Source organism: Mesoplodon mirus (genome assembly GCF_964341445.2).
Source record: "Mesoplodon mirus genome assembly, chromosome: 2".
NCBI classification, from domain to species: domain Eukaryota; kingdom Metazoa; phylum Chordata; class Mammalia; order Artiodactyla; family Ziphiidae; genus Mesoplodon; species Mesoplodon mirus.
The window spans coordinates 64,569,386-64,596,916 of NC_138977.1; the positions used below are offsets into that span (position 1 = coordinate 64,569,386).

The 27,531-nt window shown below is 45.0% G+C and overlaps 1 protein-coding gene across 6 annotated transcripts in view; it reads right to left on the minus strand.

Annotated features, from left to right (window-relative positions):
* KCNMA1 (potassium calcium-activated channel subfamily M alpha 1) overlaps positions 1-27,531 on the minus strand; it is a 763,138-nt gene that overhangs the window by 366,796 nt on the left and 368,811 nt on the right. For all 6 annotated transcript variants that reach the window (XM_082611009.1, XM_082611010.1, XM_082611008.1 and 3 more), the window contains exon 3: positions 14,673-14,734. In XM_082611009.1, the coding sequence (XP_082467135.1) occupies positions 14,673-14,734 (62 nt within the window). The remainder of the gene's footprint in view (positions 1-14,672; positions 14,735-27,531) is intronic.

The window sequence follows — 27,531 nt, forward strand, 5'->3', positions numbered from 1 at the left end:
CCACAGGAAGAAATATATCTTACATCACAAACCAGTACACACTTACGTTTACACAGTATATAGAGATCTGTATATATTACTGAAAGAAAAGCGTCACATAATCACATTGACCTTCCAGAGCAATATTTTTATCTAAGGCTGTTCAATCTCCTTTTTTAAAAGATGATTGCTGTGGCCCACTCTAATGTTTTTACAAATCAGTAACGAGTTGAGATTTGCAGTTTTAAGACACTCAGGTCTTGCCCACTACCTTGGTAATTAATCACGTCGCTGCTTTGCAATACATCTTGGGTTTTTTTGTCCCCTTAACTTTGATGTGTTCACATCGTGTCTCTTTAAAGACCTGATTTAAAGTTTCAAAACAAACCTCAAAAGGACAATAACAATCATATCTAATGCTTTTTTGGCCACTTTCATGCTGGCCAGTATACTAAGAGCTTTTACATGCATCACCTAATTCTCACCACACACTGCTCCAAGGAAGGCATCAGCATCATCCCTCACCACCATTTTCACCCTATTGCACAAAGCTGGGAGAGGTTAACCAGCTTACTCAAGGACACACAGCACTAAAGTGGTACAGCAGGATTAAGTCCACGAAGGCCTGATTCCAGAGCCTGCTGCTAACCCCTGGACTGCACTGCCTTTCTTTTCCACCCATTCTCATTCCCAGCCAGAGCCCCCCAGCCGACCTCCCTGCCCCTCCGTGGACGGGGTATCGACAACACACATGAATGTACAATCCTGGCACCCAGTCAGCTCGGGGAGGAGTGAGCTGGCAAAAGTCTCCTCTTTACTCAATGCCCTTTTCAAGCAAGGGTCAGTGACCTTCTGCCTGCACGCAGCCCTCTGAAGCCTGTCTGTCAGGGTTCCCCTCATTCATCTCCGGGGAATCTCCTTCTTCCAGGATGCCAGTCACCCATGCCTGCTTCTCCCCATCCTGCCTTCCCTGCACCAATTAAACTGTCACAGTCGACCGGCTTGGAGACAGGTGACGGCAGCAAGAAATCTAAAGGAGGCAGGGGACTGAGGGGAGATGGGGCTTCTCTCAGAAGCCACTCTTCTGTTTTCTGTCAAACTGGTCTGAAGATTGGTCGGATGCGTCCACTACGGTCCCCAGCGACTCTCCAGTTGTGGGGAAGAGTCACCACCTTGCAGAGAGGTGGCAGCTGCTTTCTGCATCTGTTTGGGTACCCCAACGATGCCCAGGTCCTGGTGCTCCAGAGCTGGGTCTCAGAAGGAGTGGTTTTGGCTGGAGATTATTTGCCTCCCTGACTCACAGATCAAAGAGGAAAATTCCCCCTAAAAACAGGTGCTTACCCACAATGTATAAGAGATGCAGAAAACAAAGAGTATTTAGGCTCTGCCCTATAGACCTATCCCACTTTACATACTGCTTTCTGTGTTGCCTGGTATTAAAGGAATAGCTGGGGGGTCTAGGGCCTCCCTTCCCTAGTCTCATTAGCATTGCCCCTACATTTTCAAGATTTCAAAAGCAGGGGGGAAAGGGTATGATGCAAGAAAAGACACTACCAAACGTAAAATAGATAGCTAGTGAGAAGTAGCCGCATAGCACAGGGAGATCAGCTCGGTGCTTTGTGACCACCTAGAGGGGTGGGATAGGGAGGGTGGGAGGGAGGGAGACGCAAGAGGGAAGAGATATGGGAACATATGTATATGTATAACTGATTCACTTTGTTATAAAGCAGAAAGTAACACACCATTGTAAAGCAATTATACTCCAATAAAGATGTTAAAAAAAAAAGAAGAGATATCCACTGCAGAGAAACTCACACTGAGACGTGTTCTGTATGGCAGGAGGGGGAGGATTCCCAATCAATCTCTGCTTAATCTTTGGCTATGAAGACTGCCCTCTGTCTGCCCCCTGATCTTAATGGCACAAGAAACAGGAATGAGTGAGCCGATGAGCCAAGGATCATCTACAGAGCAGAGATCCTTAGCTTAGGGTTCATGGACCAACTTGAGGGTCCCTGGCAGGCAAAAATTCCTATAGCGCTCATCAAATCCCCAAAAAGGTGCTTGACGCACAGAAGAACCACCACCATCGTACACAGTAATCTACACACAGTGCTTTCTCTCATTTTACTTGCCATAGCTGCCAACTGTTACTCCGTCGTCCTCCTCCAAGCGTATGTACACGCATGCATGAGCCACACAGGCACCACGTGCCCCCTCCTTGCCTACCCCCCAGCCTTACCACGTACTTGATAACAGACTGTGCTCGAAGGCACAGCCAGGCTGCATGGCTGCCCAGAGCGCATCTCAATTATTATTATTATTATTTTTAAGATGTTGGGGTACGAGTTTATTAATTATTTATTTTTGGCTGTGTTAGGTCTTCGTTTCTGCGCGAGGGCTTTCTCTAGTTGCGGCGAGCGGGGCCACTCTGCATCGCGGTGCCCAGGCCTCTCACTATCGCAGCCTCTCTTGCTGCGGAGCACAGGCTCCAGACGCGCAGGCTCAGTAGTTGTGGCTCACGGGCCTAGTTGCTCCGTGGCATGTGGGATCCTCCCAGCCCAGGGCTCGAACCCGTGTCCCCCGCATTAGCAGGCGGATTCTCAACCACTGCGCCACCAGGGAAGCCCACATCTCAATTATTAATGCCACTCTTTACAGGCCTTGCCTTATTATTCCTGTTCATGCTATTATGAAGAGGGCAAAATCCTTAATGCACTCCTCGCCCACTTGCTACCGCTGCTAGAGGAAAAAGCATGTGCCAGGTGGAGTCATTCAATAGCCTCATGTTCTTCACCTTTCTCTACATAGGGACTCTGCAGTTCCCTCCGGGGCATCAAGATCAAATGTATCTCAAACTGGGCTGTGGGTTCATTTTCTGCATTTTCTGAGGGGGCTGGAAGGACGAGGTAAAAACACTAGCTCTCAAAGGAAGAAACGGGGACTCTGAATAGGAGGTCTGCATGACTAGGAACATGGGTAGAATATCTTCGTTGAGAAGGGCAAATGCCTTACTGTAGATTCCAACATCTAATAGGTAGACCCTGGAGCCCTACCTATTGTTTCCTCCTGAGAGAATCATGATCAGTGAAAGGTGGTATGAGTATTTTCCATTTGGACATCAGACTGATGAAGCAGCTCTACTAGAATCAGGGTTATCATAATGGAATGGTCATCTCTTTTCCAGCTCTGAAAATATCTGAGCTCTGGGTTCTATATTGAAGCAGAGCCTAATGCTATCCTAAAATTAACTGCCAAGTTTCCATGTAAAAAGTGAAAAGTCAGGAGATAGCGATATAGCTCAGACTTGAGACCATATCTGGGAAGAAAGGTCCAGAGATGCTTTCGGTTTTGTTTTTGAAGGGGCCATAACATAAGAGTTTCATCAGTTGACCCTAACGCTCAGCAAATTGGGAACTTTAAGGGTGATGAAACTACAGCCAGGGTTTCTCTCTGTTATCCCATGCTTTTATACCCACATATGTTAGAAATTAAACCAAGGTTCATGCAATGTGCCCATTTAGCCAAGCAAGTCAGAAAATAATCTCGAGCAATTATCAACACTGACACGCTTAGTATAATCAACTCTGTTTTGGTCAAGTTAATACATTAGTAGAACAGACAGATTTGGGCCTCTTTTCTTATAAAGAATCTGACAATTTAAGGGGGTTATGTTCACTTCCATTTATGTCCTGGAAAATACACTCTTGTGACTTAGCAACCATGTTTAAAAAACTCTTGCAGTTCTTAAATAAACAGAGTGTATGTTTATGAGGTCCTAATGACGTTATTTTCAGGGATGATGTAGAGTTAGTGATATGTGGCTTTGGGGATTTACAGTAAGTTGTGGGTGATTTATTGCTGTGACATACAGTATTTGCCTAGAGAAAGGTGGACATTCACTTATGCAGCGTTGGAAGACGTGTTAAATGGGAAACAAGCTGGGGCGTGTAGAGACCAAGGACTCCTCACCATGGAGAGAGAAGGGTCCCTTTTTGGGAGACAGAGGTCCAAGAGTTAAGAATATTTTCTGGCACTCAGGGAGCTGAGCTAATTCAAGACCAGAAAGAGAGACAGTTTAGAACAGAGATTGAAAACAGCCTACGGAGGTGTTTTGTTTGGCCCATAGAGTACTTTTAAAAGGGGTGGGGTCATGGGCGATATTTTAAAACTGAAGATTCAACATGAAGGCCCAATTTCTTCTCTTCTCTCTGAAACAGGGGAAGATCTGCCTGTATGAGTCTACATTTTTGCTTGGGGACAGTCAGCCGGAGCTGGGAAGTCATTTCAGGGAAGGCTCGGGCTCTCAGCGCCTCCTGGTCCTCACATACCTGCCTGCCTCATTTCTAACATCTGCCCACCCCTTTCTACTCGAGCTTGCAAACCTCGGTGCAGGAAATGTTCTTTTTTACTGTGGTACTTTCAGTGAACAGACCTCTTACACTGGCAAGACTCATTTTCAGATATGAGAATGGACAAAGCACATGTGTCTCCAAAACGCAACAGGAAAGCAAGATTATGCGGTTTTCTTTTAAAAATTGACATATCCACGGGTGCCATTTTTGATTAAATGATGGGTTGCTGACGTTAATATTTCCCAAAGCCAAATCATAAGACGTGGTTTGAAATGGAATGTTTAGTTTTATTTTCTCATCTGAAACAATTAGATGACACTGGGAGGGGTGTGGTAAGAGGCGTCTGTCTCTGGGCATGTTTTCTTATCTGTGAAAATTTCCAGACGGTTGGGGCTGACAGGAAGGGAGGAAAAAGAGCCAACTTCTCCATCAGGCACCGCAGACTCAGGGCCAAGGGCCCACCACACTTCTAGCCAACCACAAAAATGGATGAATTCCAATTTCTTTAAAACCAGAAGAAAAAAATAAATATAACAATGAATAGGTCATAATGACTCTTGCCTGGATTATACTCATCTTTATAGGAACACAGCAGTAAAACATAACTTTTTTTTTTTTTTTTTTTGGCGGTACGTGGGCCTCTCACTGTTGTGGCCTCTCCCGTTGCGGAGCACGGGCTCCGGACGCGCAGGCTCAGCGGCCATGGCTCACGGGCCCAGCCGCTCCGCGGCATGTGGGATCTTCCCGGACCGGGGCACGAACCCACGTCCCCTGCATTGGCAGGTGGACTCTCAACCACTGCACCACCAGGGAAGCCCAAAACATAACTTTTAGTATTCTTTTTGGAGAAAGAGACCCAAGAAGGCAAAAGTACCTAGAGCCCACGAAAATCACTGTGAAGCCCCTCCAGGCAAATGCTGGTCTCCAGGCCAATGCTGGTCTCCAGGCCAGCATGTCGGGTTGAGCCGTGGCGGGTGTGCCCATAGCATGACCTCACTTAGCCAGGACTGTCATCCCCCCATGCCCCTGGATGCTCTGCATGTGGCAAATTCATAACTGAGGCCCTTGTAAGGCACATTACACCCTGACCTCAGTTTCAAAAAGACAGAGCAGCTGCCTTTCAGCCAGCCACTTCTGGAAAAGTGTCCAAAGGTTTTCATCATGTGCAATTGGAGAATAGGTATTATCACCACTAGAGACAGTTTGCTTTTCTGATTCTGTTATGCCATTCTGAAAGCATTCTAAGTCCTTAATCTTGGTGGCCAACTTCAAGGCAGGGCTTCGCTGGACTCAGCAAATACTGAAAACAAAATCCAAGAGGCCAAAGTGTGTGCCATAATCAGAGCCCCTCTTATGGATTCCTAGAGGTTGGGTGGGAGACTGAGTTTTCTGTCTCCTCAACTCAAAATCTCCCCAGGGCCAAAACACTCTATAAGATCCAGCTATCTTTTCAGCTTCTGAACCTTCAGCACTTATTGTTAGCAAAGCTCATATTAGAAATTGATGATATATAGCCTAGTGATACCTCACTTGTTATCTTTTTTTTATTACCTCATTTTTCCTATATTTATGGCTGGACTCCCTGAACCTTGTGAAAATATATATAATTTAAACATCTTAATGGAAAAAAATCTAGCCTTATACATAGAATTTGAAATCCCCTAATACCTAGAAAAATACCTCACACACAGTCAGTACTTAACATACATCTATTACTTTATTGATACCTTTAAGGTACATGGCTCTCAGCCCCATCTCTGTTATTATGATGAGACTGGTGGCCAATCCTCCCATGCTATGCTTCCCCATCCATTTATAGGTGGGACAGGATTGTCCCCTACGTACACATATGCATGCACACACAAACAAACATACACATGCCCTTCTCCCAAATTCTGGGAACAGTGACATGTGCATCCGAAAAGTCCCAAGGGCATCCTTACTGCAATGGATTCTATTTTTACCACACAAATAACTCATCACTGACCAGGGTCTCCCCAAAGCTTTAATTTGTCAGGCTGTCAGGAAGAAGGACAAGAGGAATAAAAGCAAAGGCAGAGGTCACGTCTGTGTGCAGCCCATAAACCCCGTGATGAAGCTGTACCCGTCAACACCACACCTTAGCATAACCATGGCTGTGTTAAGCATGAGTTCTGTCCCTGTGTTTGGATTAAACCATTCTGAGCTCTAACCTTTCCCTCCAGCTGGCTTCCATACTGATCTCTTGGCAGTTTCTGAATGCATGTCTGGCTGTGGCTTTAGGTAAAGGACCAGAGCTGGGCAATGGGGAGAAGATCCAGCCCTCTGGTGGTATAAACACATGTTAATTGCAGAAGACATAGATAGCTAACTGGGTCTTAAAGGGAATGCATCTTCTCCATTTGCCCTGAAACAATCATTCTTTTTAAAGAAAAAAAAAAAAAGCCAGAGGGCTGAGAGAGTGTCAGATAATCCAAGGGTCTCTTTTTAAATTCTAGAGAGTGGTGAAAAGAGAAGAAATAATTCATTCTAATTTTGGAGGGTAGAGTAGATATGGATTTATAGAAATAGTTGTCAGATAGTGTTTTCATAGGAGAAACAAATGAGCAGTGGGGCAAAATGTCCTCAAAAGTTATGTGTAGGGCTTCCCTGGTGGCGCAGTGGTTGAGAGTCCACCTGCCGATGCAGGGGACATGGGTTCGTGCCCCGGTCCGGGAAGATCCCACATGCCGCGGAGCGGCTGGGCCCGTGAGCCATGGCCGCTGAGCCTGCGCGTCCGGAGCCCGTGCTCCGCAATGGGAGAGGCCACAACAGTGAGAGGCCCACATACCGCAAAAAAAAAAAGAAAAAAAAGTTATGTGTAACAAATTCCAAACAGCCCAGACCAATGCATTCAGCCTGGTCAACCTTCCACAGCAGAGCTGAACTCTTACTTCCCCTCTGAAATAGTACAGGAAAAAGAAAAAGAAAGAAAGAAAGAAAGAAAAGCAGAACCATAAAATCAAGAAATTCAAAGCCTCTTGCCAATGGGGATGAAATAAACTAATCTCCCAAGCACCCACCTGGCTGGGTTTGGTCTTTTCCATCTGGGATTATCTTTGTTCTTTTCCATGTCCCTAAAGTTTTCCCCAAGATAACAGCCTGAAACTCCAGAATTGCGTAAAAGGTCATTATTGGCATTGCTAGTCAATGGATAATATTCACTATCACATCTTTATTCATTTTTTATTTAGTAGAAAGAAACCAAAAGATCAAGTAGAGAAGGGACTGGACTGGGCAGGAAGAGCTCTGACTTCTGGCTCTAGTTCAGCCCCTGGCTGGTTGAGTGACCTTGAGAAGGTCACTCAGCCCTCACTCGGCAGGAGAGGACGCTGAGGCGCAGGGAACAGTGTTACCAGGCGGACTCTGAAGCCTCTTCAAGTTCTAGCATTTTATTCTAAAGTTGTCTTTTGCAGTAAGCCTGGAAGGTCTAGCTCCATCTTCCTTGCCGCTCTTAACAGTCGTTGATTTTTGCCGCAGGAAATGCCAAAGACGAGCAGTTCCCTTGATGCTTCTAAGCCCGGTCGTATGCGGTGCCCCTGTGTCTCCCTCAAAGTGAGACGTGAGCAAGGAAGCCGAGACCACTGCATAGCGTGGAAGATGGAAGGAACAAGAGTGCTTACCCCCTTGGCATACCTGTCTTCTCTACCAGGTTTACAGCCCACTGATGAAAGAAGGGCAATTTGCAAAACCAGATAAGGTAGGATGGTTGAGTTGGGGTTGCTCCCATGCCTGAGAATCAAGGGTTGCCATTCAAGGTTAAATGCTGAAAGGGGACAGGACTTCCCACTGGGAGTTATTTACAGCCTCTCTGCCCCGAAGGCGTCTCCTCTTCCCCCAGCCTGCAGTGGGCTCGCCTCCTCCACCATCTGACATGCCCTTCTTTCAACAGCTGCTGGCTCTCCTGTCGTGCTCCCTTCACAGATGTGCAGTGCTGTTCTGAACATCCTGCCCTTGAACTTTCCCTACCCATAATTTTCCAAACCAAAGCCTGGCAGTAAAAATGTCAGTGAGGGATGGAGAAAATTGGGGGGAGTATTTAAAAAGGAAAAAGAAAGAATACGGAGATGCTTTACACACACAGCGATTTGTGTTGACTTCCTCAACAAAGGTGAAATGCATGCCACGAGTTCTCGAAAAGGGCCTAAAGGCGGAGAGCTGGAGCAGATTTCTCAGAACACTACCAGAAAGATCAGGTTCCATAAAGGAGCTGGGTCCAGAATAAAATGGTGAGCTTCCTTCTCGATGCCACGGGCTGCCCAGCTGTTCCTGCTATGGGGCAGGGAGTGTGCTAACGGTGACAGTGAAAGTAGCATTCACAGTCCTTTACAGGTTACAATGCACTATCGTGGAAGTAACCTACACCGTCCTCACAGCTCTGCCAGGTGCCCACTACGAGGTCAACACCTGTGTGCACTGTGGGTAATAACAAGACTGGAGGTGGAGGCTGGATGTCTTACATGGTTTCAAAGACCTCCAAAGAAACCTCCTTGGGATCAAATTTTCCTAAAGTCCACGGGTTTGATGTGCACACAATGCACTAACTTAACTCTGTAAGCACACAATGCAAAACTATAACAAATTAACTATACCCTGCAACTCTCTAAAGAGACAAAAGAAACTAATGGGGAAGCAGAGCCTCTCTGGTTATCTAGTCTGCCAAATAACTGGCTCAGACACCTAGGTAAGGATGGGGAGGGCAAAGGGACTTTCCACCGGGAAAGAATCCCTTAAGTCGGAGGGGTCCTTAAGACATGATCAACTTTCCCTGTTCTTTGCTAACTTGACCTTAGTCCATCACAAAATGCTGCCACCCCACTGAGATGAAACGGAAGAGAGTATTTTTAGAGCCACAGTTTAGGGAGAAATGAATCAAGGCCCAAACAGACATGAGACAGCACATGGCCCACACGCCCCACGTCCCAGTGAGAAGACTCACAGGACCCTTGTGAGCACAGCTGCCTTGCAGACTTGGCCCCAAAGGTGCGAAATGGGGAGATGAAGAACAAATGAGAAAACAAGACAGATGAATTGGCAGGATGAGGCTAGGTGACCTCTCTTAAAACATCTCACTGAACCCATGTAGTCACTTCCACATCTGGAATTTTACTTCCTGACTTGGAAGAGAGGTGCCTTCAGACACATGGATTCAAATCCTGGCTCCACGACTTACTAGCTGCATGGTTTTGGGCAAATGTTGCAGTTTCATCTGTGAAGTGGGAAAGGTCATAGTACCCACCCTATCAAGTTGCTAGGAGAATTTAATGAGACTGCACATAGAATTCATTTTAAAGTGCTTAGCGCTATACCTTGACACAGCACAGGATCAGTGAATGTTCTTCCCTCCACCACCCGGCCCTCCCTTCCCTTTTCAGGAGAATTTCTAGGCAAAGGGATTAGAGCCTGGCTGTGTAAAGATTTGGGCAGGTAAAATGGTGGGGTAACTAGCCAGTTCTGTTAAAGCTCTTGGTATCCCGTTACATCAATGATGCCCATGTTATTTTTAGAGACTATGAAAACAATCGGGTCAATTTCTACTGCAATCTTAAAGACCGTTTTCTTTAACCATAGCCAACCTCAAGCAATATGACCGCGTGGAAAATATTCAGCATGATCACACTGAAGCTGTCTCGAATGAATGAAGGAATGAATGAATGGATATAAAATGAATGAATCACTGAGTACAAATGTAAAATTCTAAGGACTGGGGGAAGGCCCCTTTCACATCGCCAACACCACTGTCAGCCTGGAATCTGGTCCAAATTTTGGATGCTCTCCAAACTTTGTGCTGCTTTTCCCTTCCCCTTCCTAATGTCCATACCCCCCAAAACAGCACTGCTGATACCAGAAGCCGAGAGCAAAGACCGGTGAAGTCAGCAGGTGCCCCCACTGTGTACCAGCCATTCTGGAGCAGATAAAGCCATTAAGGAAAAATTTAACAATGTATAACCTTTCAGCTTTACTCTGCTCACAGCAGGTAGCATGCCTTTTAGAGACACAAGCCAGCAATGAAGTCACCAGTGAGCAGGACTTGACCTTCATTTTCAGTGTGAGCAACATTAAATATTCATAATCCACTGAACTGCAGCATAAGAAGTAGTGGAGTTTAAACAGGAATCAAAGGGATAAATATCTTCACACAGGTGAGTCATCCTTTCCAAGAATACCTCTGGAAAAAATGCAAATACCCAGGGCCCTGAACCCCTACCTCTTCCAACGTTCTTCCCTTGAAATTCTAGAAGCAGCAGGAACTGATGCATTATGCAGTCCATGAATCCTGCCCTCACACTGACATCTTTGGGTCTTTTTTCTTTTTTTTTCTTTATCTATTAGAGAAGAATTACTGATCCTATGTCAAAGGGAGGAAATAGACAGGGATGGGACCAGCAACGGTGACATTATCACCCGCAGGGCACCGCAGGGCACTTCTGACTTCGTTGTACAATTTTTAAAAAATCTTTGCTTCACACAAGATCAGAGTATGTGGGAGTAAAGGGGGGGTGTAGGTATCGAGAGATGTCAAAATTAGAAGTTGGAGTGCCTTAAATTGGGCACCTTTAAAAAGAATGAAAGTTAAGAGAGTAAATCCTAGGAGTGCTCATCACAAGGAGAAAAAATTTTTTTTTCTCTTTAATTTTGTATCTATATGAGATGCTGGGTGTTCACTAAACCTACTGGGGTAATCATTTCATGATGTACGTAAGTCAAATCATCATGCTGTACACCTTAACTTATACAGTGCTTGATGTCAATCATATCTCAATAAAACTGGAAGGAAAAATAGGAGGAAAAAGAACTGGAGTTTTTTGGGATAGTATCTGCCTCGTGTGGCCATTTAATGTCTTTGGGGGGATGGAACTGCTGTGTGTGGTGAGCTTAATGCTTCTCTGTGTCTGTTAAGGAACTGACATCTGTGTCCATCCAAAGATTGGGTGGAACATCTCCTTCTGCTGGGGTGTTTCTAGAAAGTCTACTGCTGGGATGATGAAGCATAATGTTAACATACTTTCATGTAATTCTCTTTGGCTTTCCAATCTAGGAGCTCTGAGCACAATCTGTCTCGGCCAGATAGTAATCACTTGAGGCTGCACAAGTGATTCTTCTGTGGTGACCACTCTAAGAAAATTACACCCAAAGAAGGGCCTCCCAAACCCTTGAATGTAAAAGACCTACTCAGGGATCCATCCTGACTCAACAATGGAAAAGGAAAGAAGTCTGGGAGAAGAAGTCTTTGGAAATGACTTACCTGCTGCCTGTTGATGGTGAAATAAGCTTTGAAAGGTTAAGAAAATCATAAACCCACCAATTATGACATTTATCTGAACTGCCTGTCCACTCATACAACCTGCATTGGCCTGCCCTGACAGTGAGTTAGCAAAGCCGACCAATAGAGCCTGTTTTCTATATTAATTTGCATTCCTTGCACTATTTAAAGGGCTAGGTCAAAGAGTCTCACATCTTGAACTTGTGCTGCTGGGGCATTCCCCACCATTTTGGTTAAAACTCTCCGAGACAAGCCATTTCACGGACCACGTCTGCCCAATTAGGTTCACACAAGGGAAAGCCTATGCACTGTCTTTTGATTTATTTACCTGAAGAGTATAAATACTAACTAAAATTCATCTGAAGAATACTAGGTACTTTTTTCCAGGGTGACGATTTAGCGTAACTTCCAAGAGACGTTTGAAGCTCTCTTTCCAAGATGCCCAGATGGCCAGCCAAACCACGAGTGTGTAAAACCGGTGACAGTTTTGAATGAAAGGGAGGGATGAATTTTAAGAATTTACATTCTGCTTTCTTACCCGCTTTTCATTTGCATCTTATATGTGGATAGAACTTCTTTTCTTGTTTACTATGCTTGCTTATACTTTATCTGATGGGCTCTTTTTTCATTCCTGGGAATGTATCTATGGCTTATCGTGGAGGTAACTTTTAGATTCTACTTTAATTCATCCCCTTACTTACACAGTAAGCATCCTTACTGGCTTTCCCCAGGAAGATAGTAGACCCTTGGTACTGACTATGCTGATGAGTTCCCCCACAGGACAAACTCCCGGGATTTGACCTCAGAACCCAATGTAGTAATTCCAATGAAAAGTAGAAAGGGCTACACAAATAAACATAAGATCTTCTTATAAACAAAAAAGGCTCACTAAGCCAAACCACTCAGTTTAGTGACAGAGAAGAAAGATGGAGGTTAGGATGAGGCTGAAACAGTCCCCAGGGACAGTGAGGATAGTCTTGGTTCTAAGACTCTTGGCATTTTTGCTGGGAAAAGCTGAGCACAGGACCGAAGGTCCATCCTTAGAATAGACTCTTTGCAAGTCCATAAAAGAAACCAGAACCAGAGAGGGTTCCCAGTACTGGCTTTCCCAGGCTCAGCAGAATCATAACTAAATCCAAAGGACACTGAAGTGGTGCAGGGCATCCAGGGAAGAGGGTCTTGCCTTGGGAGATTCTATTCCTTTCCCTCCTTTCATGCGGAGCTGAGAACACCAAGAACTACAGAGCAAAAGACCGCCCCATAGTAGAGACTGTAAAAAGGACACAGTTCAAATCCATCTTACAAGAGCATTTTATTTCTGAGAAATACAGAGGAGCAAAAAGGAAGAGACAGGGAAAGAAGGCGCCAAGGCATCTGTCCTTCTGGCTGATCACCACACTCACCTCCACGTAAGGGTCTGCCTGCTGGGGCTCACAGACTACATGCCGGAAACTACTTTCTGAGCCCCGGCACAGAAGTTGGCAGGGTACGCACCCCATGACTTGTGAGAATACTCCTCACCCCTGGGGACAAAAGGGAGAAGTAAGACCAGGAGCTTTAAAAGATCTTTGGTTCAATTCAAATATGATCGAGAATTATTAAGAGGAGATATTTAAATGGGGCTTACCTTCAATGACATACCAATTGGAGTTTTCCAAACTTAAAAAAACTCTTCTCTTTCTCGGCCAGGAAGAGCTGATGGAAGAGTGCGTGGAATCTCAACTCCTGGAGGACTTTTAAAGGCCCCTCCACCTGAGATGGGCAAGGACAGCCCAGCCTTGTGCATGGGGATGGGCTGAAGGACCGCTGATATTCTAGATGTGGCTGGTTCCCAAAGACAGATGATGATGTTTTCTTTATTTTCCTTGGCATGATTTTGGCTCAACACCCAAATGCACAAAATCCTTTGGCTGGTGACCAGTAACTCTGAGAAATTCAGAGTTTAGGCATGCATGAAATTACTACAGAAAAAGAGCCACAGAAAAAGAACACTAAGCTCAAAATTCAGGCACACCAGGCTCTGAGCCAACAGGGATACCAAGCAGGTTTCCTCAGATTAAACTCCAGCATCCAGGTGTACCAGGGTGAGAGTTCAGGGAATCAAAAACACTCTTACCGTGGATGATGTAGGCAAAGAGCTCAAGGCCACCATCCAGGTGTCAGGTGCATGTCCCCACAGAAAGGAGTCAGACCAGCTCAGCTCCAGTTTCCCAAATGCTGTCAACTTCAAGCTTGTGACGGAACGTTTGGAACAAATGATGTACCGAGGGGGTGACACGTGCAGGAACCAGGGCAGAACTGGCTGCCACCTAGCAGCTCTGCTCAGTGCCCCCTTCTGCCTCCTTCAAAGCCTTTTCTGTCCATGGCTCAGACAGACCCCGCCCTAGGCTCACCCCAGAGCACCAGTTCACTCAGCTGGCACCCCAGGGGTCTGCACAAGTGTCCACTATAGGAAATCTCAGATGGCCATGGGCCTCCACCTCTGGGAGTCATCACAAACTCCTCCATCCCATCTCCTTAACTTCACAAGTCAAGAAGCACCAGCCAGTGATGCTTCAGCTGAATATTCAGTTGGCAGGCACAAAGGATAGCATCAGGCTTTCTATGCTGACCTCCAATAAGAGTAAAGCTTTGGAAACCCTCACAAGGAAAGGATCCTACCACCACGGCAAGAATGGCTCAGACCCTCACCGACTGGACACCGTGACTCTCTCAGAGGTTGCAAATTCACATCAGAGCCCTCTTGACCTCTTGACATCTTCCATGCAAATACCGCACCAGGAAACAGCTATGTGAAAATCAGTAATACCCAGGGAAAAGGTGTGATGACCTCAGATTCCTCTCCCGCCCTCCTAGGCCAGCATAATCAAAGTAGCCTTCCTCGTGAGAGTTTGCTTTCCCATTCAGAAAAGCCGCACAGACAGCCCTGCCTTCCTCCAAAAGTCTTCCACACTCAGGAGGCTCTTGCAGAGGTTGGTGTTAAAGTAAATCAACTGATCAATGTAAAGGCTCGTGATGGTTTTAGAAAAGAGGGCAAGACAACGTATTTGAATACTCACTTTGACGAATCTATGAAGTATATTACAAGTGCACCAATGCTGAGAGCAAAGACTAAGACCACCTGCAAAAGAAGAGAAAAACACCATCAGTTAAGAGCTGAATGCTGGGAAGTTTATTTATTTATTTTTGGGACACATGCAGCTGCAGCTCAGAACATGGTGTTTTCAGGGGCCTGCTTGGCACTGTCGCCCCCTTGCTGCGCCCACACACGAACCTGCGCACAGCTCCTCACCTCGCAGTGGACAGCAATCTCACTGCTGGCCCACAGGGCGCAGGGCAGACTTTTGTATCCCTGGGCACTGGGGTTTCATCTGGCCCTGTTATCTCAGGGTCCAGCTTCTCTGCAGCTGAAGTCAACACACTTCAGTGGGAAAAAAGCAGGTAAAAAAATTGCAGTGATACCATTTTTCATATTATATGTAACCTAGGCCCCAAAGGAACTCAGAGATAGGGACATCCATTTTTAACAGCTTTGCTGAGGTATCATTTACAAACCCTAAATTCAGCCATTTTAAGTGTAAAATTCAATCAATGACTTTGAGTAAATTTATCAAGTTGTGCAGCCGGCAGTGTCATCTACTTTCAGGACATTTTCATCACGCCGTAAAAATCCCTCCTGCCCATTAACAGTTAATACCTGTTCCTACCACCCACCCTAAACAAACACTAATTTACTAACTTACTTTCAGTTTCTAGACAAGAAATATTAATCAAAAAGCACAAATTTGGTGTCTGTATAAATGTCCATATATGCGCATGTATGCATATTTATGTTCATTGCATGAATGTGTGTGCGTGCATGTGGTTGTACTACTTCTCGGGTATTCTGGAGACAGTTTAGGCACAGGAAGCCAAATTAGGTAATACGATTGGCCAGGTATATGACAACGTTGTTCTTCTTTACACTCTTCACTCAAAATTAATCACCACTGATACAAAAGACAGTTTTGGCATCTCCTTCAAAGGATACCTGTCACAGTAAAGTCCACCAAATGAATATGCAGCAGATGAGGCTGATGCTGACACTTCTGTCCTCACTCCACACTCTAATTTCTTTATTTAGTCCTTCACAGAGGAGGCCAAGAGTGCAACTAAAAGGATGTACAAAAATATAAAAGATGGGCTTCCCTGGTGGCGCAGTGGTTGAGAGTCCGCCTGCCGATGCAGGGGACACGGGTTCGTGCCCCGGTCCGGGAAGATCACACATGCCGCGGAGCGGCTGGGCCCGTGAGCCACGGCCGCTGGGCCTGCACATCCGGAGCCTGTGCTCCGCAACGGGAGAGGCCACAACAGTGAAAGGCCCGCGTACCGCAAAAACAAACAAACAAAAAATACAAAAGACGTCAAGAGCCAACAATGAAGCTTGAGAACAAAAAATAAACACCACCATCACACATAATGCCAGGGGGCAATAAATATCTAGTAGATGTGCTAATATTCTAAAGGGACTGCAGGGTGAAGGGTGTGAGAAGTGTCAGCCTCTTCGGCATATCTTCAAATTGACATCCCTGTGGCATTGGCTGGTGGATAGAGGTGAATCCTGATTTATGTGATGATTAGGCATGATGGAGTCGTGTGTGTGTGTGTATGTGTGTGTTCACATGCACATGAGCTAAACTGGCTGATAGAAAATGAACTCTGCATACATATTCACTTAAAACATTACAAAATGCCATGGAGCTACATCCATTCCATGGACGGTGGGCTACAAAGCAGACAACTGACAGTTGAAACAACTGGATATTATAAAAGGAATATGTGGCTTCATAGCATCTGATGAATTCCCCTTATGAAAGGAAATATTAAAACAATACACCCCCGGGGCTGATTTTATTCTTCCATTTTGTTTTAAAAACTGAAACGGGCTCCAGCTGAATCTAAGGAAACTCCTGCAGTCTGTCAGTAATGACCCTCGGCCCATGACTAATCCCCATGGCGGCTCACCTCAGTCTCTCTCCTCACACATGCACTCATTCATTCATTCACTTATTCATTCATTTCTTGCAAAGTTATACACAAAAACATCAAGAAGCCTCTGCTTTTCCCTCTATTATCTGAATGAAGCAGCAAATCAAGTAGCTTAAGATTAATTTTGATCTGTGCTGCTATTTCTGAGACATAAGCAGTTAGATCCCGGCCCTGACCTCATTCTCAAAAGGCTGCAAAGAGAAGGGGTGTGGCCAGATCAGAGGGGAAGGACCTCTTCTTCATTCATAAACAGCTGATGCAAGACTAATCTCTGTCAATCTGGCTGTGTGTGTGTGTATGTGCATCCGTGAGTGCAGAGCTTCTCTCAGAGCGGGCTGTGCAGGCCTAGGTCATTAAAGCTAGAGAGAAGATGAGGGGAGAGGATGGGGGAAAGGGGAGGAGAGAAAGGGAAAAGAAAGGGAAAAAGTTCTTGCACACCGTATCTGCATCATTCTGAAATGGGCTCAAAAATCTAAGCTCTCCTGCAATGATGATGATTTCCCAGCATCGGAGGGGACAAAGTAGCTGACACTAATGTGTCCCAGCTGCCTCTGTGATGGGGAGTAATGTGCAGCTCATTTAAGCGAATCAGCCAGTGACAGGAGGGGAGGCCTCTTGCTCTCTTCAGATGCAAAGTCAAATATCAGCATCGCTCTGACAGGATAAGGGAGGGACAAAAACCCAGGAGGAAGATGACTCCACAGTTCCCAGGAGCTGAAGGTTCTGAGGAGTGGACCTATTCCTGGGTCCACACGTTCAGCTGGAAGACTCTCAATGAGGTAAAGGGTGTCCGAACTGTCCCATCCTCATCCCCCAGCCACCTGCCTCCAGGCGCAAAATGATCAATGGGGTGGGGGAGGATCTGCTTCTCAGTATCAGTATTGAGGCCACCATGCGAGCGACTTTTAAACTTGCTAAATGGCTCTTTATCATGTCAGGCTTGATTACATTGTCAACCCGGATCCAGATGCTGCAGATAATGAATCAATCCTTTGGATTTGGCCATGAAAACAGGAATCCAACAGAGATGAATCTTCTACAGGGCCCTAGCAAAGGGCTAGTTCTCTCTCATCTTGCATCTCTCATCTCTATCTCTCTGGCAAACACCCCACTGTCTGAGAACCCTACTCTAAAAATGAAAAACTTCAGTCCAACTATACAAAATGATTAGATTTTAGCCTAAGTGGTAATGGTTACATTACAGAGCATCCCCAAATAATCACCTAAGTATTTCACATTTGCTATGCACAAGGCCCTAGGAAAAACAAAAGGAAGAAATCCACTTGGAGTCATAAAATATGCTCTTTTTCTGCAGTAACCCTTACATAGATGAGTCCTATGCTATTATGCAATGAGTGCTCAATTGTAGGGTACAGGTAGAGTCACTATATAGTAAGATATGGACTAGATGGGACATACATAAATGGAGGAGCTAGGGAAGGGCGGGAACAACAGAGGTTCTTGTCTCAACAGCCAATTCCTTCTCAAAGTGTCCCTTCTTCCGACGTGTTATGGCTACTCTAATAACCCTTCATTAAGGGGGAGGGCCACTGGGAATCCTTCCGTGAGCAACTACAGTCCCAGGGACCAGGGGCAATGCAGCCCAAGGGACGTGGTAAGATGAGACCCAAGAAAAGAGACCGGGAAACACTTGCCATCTAGCAGCTGAGTTGCAGAACACCCCTAACAATGACCAAGCACTTTACAAAGTACTGTCGCAAAAGAGAGTGTGTGGACACAGTCTGACACAAGGGGTGAGGTGAGCAGTCCCTCTTAGCACACCCTGTGCCTGCCATGAGAGCCCGGCCAGCCTTCCTAACTCTTCATAGTCTGGGTTCACCAAGTCACCCTGGCTAACTTGTGTAGTGCTAACTGCCATATTCTTAGGTTTACTGCAAACACCCGTATGCTGTGTGGTGGTACTGAGTCCTGAGTGATATTTATAGAGTGCCAGATTCCTAAAAACAAAAGCAGTTTGATAAATGTCATTGGAACAATGGTGCCCGTGAGTCATCTATTTTCAAAACTCTAAGATCAAACATGACATGTGTTTGTACAGAAGAATGCTAGGTACACAGACACACACACACACAGTATACTAAAAGAATGCCTGTCCCCAACACCTGACACAAGAAGTCTGATGATATGGGACTTCCCTAGCAGTCCAGTGGGAAGACTCTATGCTTCCAATTCAGGGGGTGCAGGTTCCATCCCTGGTCAGGGAAACTAAGACCCACATGCTGGGTGGCCAAAAAAATAAGTAAATAATAAAAATTATAAAAAGCAGGAAAATTATATAAAAACAAAAGTCTGATGATACATGGTGAGCAGAGAGGAGAAAGACACAGCCATCTTCACAATGGAAATTCGAGCAGACCCTGAAAACCTTCCAAATGTCTTGGAAGGTTCAGAAAAATGCAAAACAGTATATGGAGAAGCACAGAATATCCTTCCTCAGGTCACTGAAGCTGCCCAGGGAAAAGACAGATCCATTGATGCGATATGGAGGTGAATGAATCTGGAAAGCTGGCTCTTCAGAGATACTGCCTGTTCTAGAACCTGGTTTCAAGCTTTCGGGTTTAGGCCCAAATGCTTTCAAACCCACACATAAGGCTACATGGGCCTTCAGACATGGATTTGGAACAGAGGGTCACAAAGTTTGCTGCCACTCAAATCCTATCACCTGAGGAGCTCTCCTTAAAAGCCCTCACCTCACCGGGGGACCAGATAATTGAGAACTGGGGTGAGGGGGAGGCCGCATACCTCTATTTTTAACAAGCTCCTCCAGTCAATCTGATGTGTGGCCAAGAACGGGAGTCACTGAATTAGACCCATTAGAGAAAACCACTTAGCTCAAGTCAGAGATCAATTTACAAATGTCACCTTAACAATTAGCCCATTAGAACATATGTATGAGGCCTGCACGCTTTGAGAATCCTGCTAGGAGTACTCTAAAAAATACAGAGAGGAGGAAGAATTAATTCTCTCCTGAGCGGGTTTTACACATTCTACTCAGCTCACCGCAGAACAAATGACCCTAGTTAATGATTCTGCATGTTTGATCAGGGCTTAGCCAGCTACTGGCAGCAGCGACCCCTCAGAAAATGAACAATTTTTGATATAGGATCCCAAAGGCACATTTCTTTCTTTTATTGAGGTATAATTTATACACAATAAAATTCACTATATAAAAAAAAAAGACATGAGGACTCCCAAGGCCAAACAATCTGGGGACGGTTTGTTTATGAGAGATAACATCATTCCAGCATCCAAATTATAATGTTTGGTCTGGCAAATTTAACAACTCTACAATCAACCTTTATTGAACTCCTCTGCTTGAGGTCCAGAGCGGGAGAGAGGGAAATAGAAAACTGAAATAGCTAAGTCAGGCCTGATCTTTGCCCTCAACTAGCATGGAATCCAGAAGTTTAAATTACTCAGGAGTCCTTGTGAATTTTATAAATGCTACACATATAAATAGACACTTCTGCGAAGTCCAAAGAAGGAGGGGGCCTAGAAATAACACCACCGCCATTGCAAACTCCCACAGTGGAAGAGGAAGAGGAGAATGAAAAACCAAGGAGGAGGAAGGGAGAATTCCTGATGCTCCAGGCCCACCTGGCTGGTCCAGGGAAGGGCAGACACCATGTGCATGGGGTGGCTGGCATGTGGTGGGGAGAATGCAGGACTCCAGTAGGGAGGCCCACCTGGGTTTGAATCTCAACTCTGCCCCGATAAGCAGCATGCTCTTGAGCACATCACATAATGTCTCTGGGACTCAGTCTCCCAATCTGTGAAATGGGATTAGAACAATGCTTATCCAGTGGGGACCTTGACAGGTTACTGTAGACAGTGAAAGATGAAAAATGTTTGGCTTCAAAAGGCAGAGCTCTTTTATGCCAACTGTATGCCATTTCTGCATAATTATATTATAATTCAGCATGATAGCAATAGCGTGTGTCACTGATCTGTGTCAGAGAGGCTTGCTTCTTTCATAAAATCACAAGCATGGACTCCATGGACACTCGGATTCAGAGTCTGCGTTTCCAGTAGCACAGTTAGTTGCCCCTTAGCTTTTCATCTCACAAAACTAAAAACCTAGACCCACCAGCTGCTGCCTCCTGAGTCTGTGCCTCAACTCTGCCATCGCTACAGGGCACTGAGTGGTGATCTGACACAGGCCCCTCTCCTCCTACCTCGGTGATTCTCTAAAAAACCCATGTTTCTGCCAGTTTTACCCCGAGAAGCTCACAATGAGTCTCAATCTTTTCTCAAGGGAAAAGGGAAAGGATTTCTTTTTCTTCACTATATGGCAAGATTAGTAGTATGTTTTTCTCATCCCTGAACTATTAGCTGTTCTCAGTAGGAGAAGACATAATCTTGCTACCAAAAAAGGTATCTTTGTTATCCTAAATAACAAAAGATTTGTAAAGTATAAAACCAATATTTTGACAGCACCATTTAAACAGCCAAATGTCCCCTAAGTTTCCAACCTAACATTCTGGTGCATTACATTTGACTTACGTTAAGTGCTTACACAAAAATGCCATAAGTGGATTCACTGGAAACCAAGACTCCAAACAATAGTTGAAGTGCAGATGTATTCAGGATGAAAGAAAGGAAGGAGAAAAAAGGAGCTTTCAGCAGTCGGTATTTAGAATTATAGCATTAAAATAAAATACATGGGACTTCCAGATAAGAGTAAAACTGTGCTTTATTCAAATGTAAGGAAGCCTAGTAAAAATGTGAGAATGTGTGTGTATGTATAGCTGATTCACTTTGTTGTGGAGCAGAAGCTAACACACCACTGTGGAGCAATTATACTCCAATAATGTTAAAAAAAAAAAGAATTTCATTGGATGAATATACTGATTGGAGTTTTTCAATCATTATAATTTTTAAAGTAATAAAAGAATATAGTTACTAAAAAAATGCCTGTGATTTTGTGGGCATTCAAATCTGGTGTTTCCAAAAATGCAATACTATAAAGCCATACTCAGTGTAGAATGGACTGGATTTTCAGGACACGTGATATAAAATGGTGAGGGCCCCCCCCCCTCAATTGCGGCAAATGATTTCCATGGCTTTTGGTACGAAGAAAAACATCCCTGACACAGCTTAGAAGACCCTGAAACTCTGGCCTTTTTCCTCCTCTCTGGCTTTATCTCACACTTTCTCCCTCTCTAGACACCAATTAATGGAAATTTCAGTTCTTATTTACTGTGTGCACACCCCCCAACCACCCAACCACAGGGCCTTTGCACAAGCACTTCCTTCCTCCTGGAAGACTTACTTCCCCTCATAAACTATCCATCCTTCAGATCTCAACTCCACCATCACTTCCCTGCCCACATAATATAAGAAAGTCCCCCATGAGCACAGTCTGTACCTTGTGGCACTTAGCACAGGATCAATTTTACGTTTCTTTTTGTAATCGTTTGATTAATTCCCCTCTCCTCTACTGGCCTGCATATTCTGTGAACACAGGGTGCATATCCATTTTTACTCATCATTAAATTCCCAGGAGCTAGCAAAGTGTCTCGATCAACATTTGTTAAATAAATAAGGATATGGAGAAAAGACTGGAGAATGGGTTTGGAGACTGGGTGCAGTGAAAGAAAAAGAAAGCTGGAAGGATATGAACCCTCACTGAGTGGGACTTCGGAGTTTAAATCCTTCCCTGTGATGGCAGGATCCAAGGGACCCCTGCTGAAGTGGAGCGGGGTTGAACATCACTGCAGTCAGGAGGACAAGGATGGGGGACACACAGGGGCCAGCTAGCACATTCAAGTGCACAGACTGGAAGCTGATGGCCAGAGGGGCCTGGAGGTCGGTAGATGACACCAGCAGGGAGAGTAGACAGAATGGGGATTTAGTCAGGTGGCAGGGGCCTCAAGAGAAAAGGTTTTGCACAGGATGGAAGAGGCAATGGAGGGCCAGAGTGTCCAGTGATCCCTGGGCTATGGAGAAACAAGCCACCTCCATACAGAGAAGTGAGGGAAATTACAGCTCTAAGAAAAACAGGTTCAGTTGAGATGGGAGATGTCAGGAGTGTTATGTGAAGAGGTTGAGAATTTAGATTAGGGTCAGGACTAGGAATCGGAGGGAACAAAGGGAAGCCCAAGTCCTGAGGGGGCATGATACAAAATAATATAAATATAAATGCATAAATGGGACATGAATATATATATATGTATGTATGTACACGTACACACACACACACACACACACACAACAAAGAACACAAAGACAAACGGATACTCTGCTAATTAATCACAAATGCTGGACGTCTGTCAATATTTGTTAACCAACTACATTCCCAGCAATGTGTCTCTGTCCATTTTCAAATTAGGTAGTAATTTCAAAATGACTACAGATACAGAGAAGCCCTGGAAAATAATAAGGCTCCTCCTTAGTGTAAGCTAAGAACAAGTTTATTATAAACCATGCGTCTGCTGGTATACAGACAAATTAAGTACAACAGTTGGCTTTCTGGAGAGGGTGGAGGAGAAATTGACTAATACAAATAGATACGGAGGGTCTGGATTCTTCTTGGTTTGCTATGCTCCTCAAAGAAGAATCTGGGACCTAAGTGATAAGTCAGCTGCCTACTCTCTTCCCCTCTGAGGATTCATGTTGAGTGTGAGTTGTGTGAACTTCTGCAGGTTAGTGTCCCCAGCTGTCACGGGAGGGTCATCTGTCTTACATCCTGGATTTCATTGACCATGCTCATCTCATTCTGCACAACTTAAAAATACAGAAGAGTTCAATGTGTTCCTCTAAGGTCTAAATTTTTTAGAACTACAATAAGAAACTGAAATGATGGAAAGCAATAGTAACATTAAGACAGAAAAATTTCCCTAAAACCTGTGTCCTTCCTGAGAGTTGAGGTTTAATGACACTGAAATCTTAGGCCACTGCATCATAAAATTTTAAAGGTTGATTTCTGCATATTTTAACCAATGGCATGAAAACCGCTGCCTTGGCAAACAAGACAAAAATCTTCCATTTGAGGTCTAAAGTTGGAAAGACCTTTCCTGTCTAATTATTGAAAAACCCAGGGGAAAACATTCCATCAGCTGGTGGAGCTCCCAAGACTGCAGCTAATGAGCTTTTTCAGAAATTGTCTGGTTTAAGTGCATGTGAGTTTGGCCAACTGGACTGTTAATTTAATTAGGTTCATAGGATGAGAAAACTTCTGTGGCACTGTCAGGTCACCAGTTGCCGCCTACTGTCACCAAGGACTAAATTTATGGCCATCTTTGCCCTACTTTTCAAATTGTGCCAGTTCTTAGAGGATATTAAAGGGAAAAATGGAATTGAAAGCTGGGACTCAAACAGCCACCTATACACTCAAGTTCACAGCAGACAAAGGTGGAAGCACCCAAATGTCCACTGACGGATGAATGGATAAACGAAATGGGGTCTGTACATACAGTGGAATATTATTCAGCCTTAAAAAGGAAGGAAATTCTGGCACATACTACAATACGGATGAACCTTGAGGACATTTGCTAAGTGAAATAAGCCAAACACAAAAGGACAAATACTGTATGATTCCACTTATATGAGGCACCTAGAACAATCAGATTCATAGAGCCAGAAGTAGAAGGGGGATTGCCAGGACCTGGAGGAGGTGGGGATGGAAAGATATTGTTTAGTGTGTATAGAATTTGTTTGTTTTTCTATAAAGAGCTGAATAGTCAATATCTTAGGCCAGCAGGCCACAGGGTCTCTGTTACAACTACTCAAGTCTGATACTATAGTGCAGTGGTCCCCAGCCTTTTTGGCACCAGGGATGGGTTTCATGGAAGACAGTTTTTCCACGGACTGGGGGTGGGGAGGTCTGGTTCAGGCAGTCATGCAAGTGATGCGGAGGACGGTTCAGGTGGTAATGTGAGCGATGGAGAGCAATGCGGAGCCAGATGAAGCTTCGCTCGCTCGCCTGCCACCTACTGCCCACCTCCTGCTGTGCGGCCCGGTTCTTAACAGGCTGCTGGTGGGCCCAGGGCTTGGGGACCCCTGCTATAGTGAAAAACCAGCGGAGACAGCACATAAATACATGGGCATGGCTGTGCACCAATAAAACTTTATTTACAAAACCAGGGAAAAAAAGAATTTGTTTGTGCTAATGAAAAAGAAATTGAAAGTGATGATAGTTGTAAACATAGCAAATGTACTTAAACCACAGAATTGTACACTTAGAAATGGCTATAATGATAAAATCTTATTTTATGTGTATTTACTACAGGAAAAAAAATGGAAGAAAAATTCTGAGAAACGGCAAGTGGAATCCAGCAGTATATATTTCAAATCTCAAATACAATCACCTTCTCAGAGTGATACAAATATCTCTCCTTTCAATAGCAGTTGCTATCTCCAAGAAACTTGTATTACATACATGTGATTCTTGCCTCTCTGGGATGTTTGATCTTACCCCTTAGTTAATTTGAATTTCTCCTTTAGTTTCCAGAATCTCTCCCCATTTAGCCACAGACACCTTATATGAGTCCCCACCTTCCCCTACCCCTCCCATCCTCATCTTTAACTGATGCACAAAGTGGGCTATGACTTTCTCAGGAATCAGGGAGCTGACCGGAGCCAGAACCTACTTTGTCTTCCGGTAACTGTAGCTAAAGTCCAAGACATGATTGAGAGTTTTTTTAAAATGTGCCCTTGACCACAATAAAAAAAGAAAATAAATAACAAGAGTGTGCCCTTGGCTTGTAACCACTTTAAAAACACATAACAAACAATTTCCTCTAAAAGGTAATGGACTAGACACAGGGCACTGGCTCTCCAAGTCTAAACCTCAAGGCCAAGCTGCAGTAATGACTTGGTCACAGGCCCTCAGTGTGTTAGTGGGACCCTATAGTCACACCTAGAAACAACCTAAAATTTCCTTCTTCTACAGTAATGATTTTGCCACCAAAGGGGTGGCTTTTTAAAAGGATTAGCATGTACCCTAGAAAGTAGTGCATCAAAGCCCCTCAACACCAAGGGAGTTGGCTAAAGACGATGAACAGCCACTGAACTGAAATTACGACATTGACACCAACACTGACCAGGCTTCAGAACCCGTTACCCACCCATGCTAGGTGTGGCCACCGGTACGCACGACTTGGTTCTGAAAGCATCACACTGTATTTTCTCCTTTGTAGAACTGACTCTTGACCATAACAAATGGGTTGGCGTTGGCAAACACTATCTGGGCTAAGAATGAAACTAGCAAATACCTTTTATTAAGGTCTACAGCCGGGTGAAATCCAGGTCTCCAAAGAGAAGGCACTAGATTGTCCGCTTCTGATCTCTCTCCCTCCTTCCCTTACTCAGAGGGAAAAAAAAATATTTTCTATATTTACCATTGAATTCTTACAGACAATCTACCCTTTCTGAAGGAAGTAGAAGGTTTCAAGAGATAGCATTCCTCATGCTCACTAATTTCCGCTCCCACGGCCGGGAAAATCACAAGTCAAGGCATAAACCTCAGCATGGATAACTATGGTTGCCCTGAGTGATGACTGGATGCCCCATCAAACACTGCACCACTACTAATTCAGAAAGGCTGGACCACAGCCCTGGCTGCCGCCCCACTCCCTGCAGGGGTCTCCCGGTCACCCCATGAGGATCAGATGCTCACAACGCCGCACAGGGTAACAGGAGCTCAGGCGGACTAGAGACCAACAGTTGGAAAACCACAAGCTCCACTTTCACAGGGCACACACTAGGGGGTGGGGGAACGTGAGCATCACCAGGTAACACAAGCTGGCCTGCCTCTCAGCCTCACAACTACTCTGGGAACAGAAGAGGGCTGTGGAATGCCATGTGTCTTTTCAAGGCCATTTAAAATGAGGAACAGTGTGTGTCTGACGTTCAGGGCTGCTTCAGACTTCAGACTAGGTACACAGCCCTTCAGCAAGGCAGGGGCCAGAAAATGTGGGAAGGATGATCTATTCCCTAATTTTAAGAGCTTCGACATACTGATCAAGGAGAAAGCAGAACTGAGGTGCACATCCTTCAGGCTTTTGTATGGGTTTTTCAAGTTTTCGGTTTCCATGTTGGGAGAACCAGCACCTTCTCGGGGTTTGCGGGCTCTGTTGTCATAATCCAGCAGCACATTTCTTTTTTTTAAAAATTAATTAATTAATTTATTTATTTTTGGCTGCGTTGGGTCTTCATTGCTGAGCGCAGGCTTTCTCTAATTGCGGCGAGCGGGGGCTACTCTTTGTTGTGGTGCGTGGGCTTCTCACTGCGGTGGCTTCTCTTCTTGCAGAGCACAGGCTCTAGGTGCGCGGGCTTCAGTAGTTGTGGCACACGGGCTTAGTTACCCCGTGGCATGTGGTATCTTCATGAACCACAGCTCAAATCCATGTCCCCTGCATTGGCAGGTGGATTCTTAACCACTGCGTTACCAGGGAAGTCCACCAGCAGTGCATTTCAGTTCCAGCCTGATCACCAGATTCCCCTCTCCATCCACTCCGTTCACTCCTCTGAACTCCCCGTTCTGTTCTCCATTCCCTCATTCATGGCACCCATCTGCTGAGTGTCCACTATGGACTCGGGGTTGAGCTGGAAGGGGATACCAAGCTGGAGAAGAAGGCCCCTGTTTTATACAACATGAACGCCAGCTTTCATTCTTGTGCAAGGCAGGATGACAGATGCCAAGATGAGGTTCCTAGCATCAAAAGCCTTTTGAGATGTTTGTGCCCCAGCCTAAGAGTGCTTCTCAACCTTGAGTGCACATCACAGTTCTCTGCAGGGCCTGTTAAAACACAAATTGCTGAACCCATCCCAGAGATTCTGGTTCTGTGGGAGCCCGAGAATTTCCATTTCTAACAAGATCCGGGTGATGCTGAGGCTGCCGGTTCAACAACTATATTTTGAGAAACC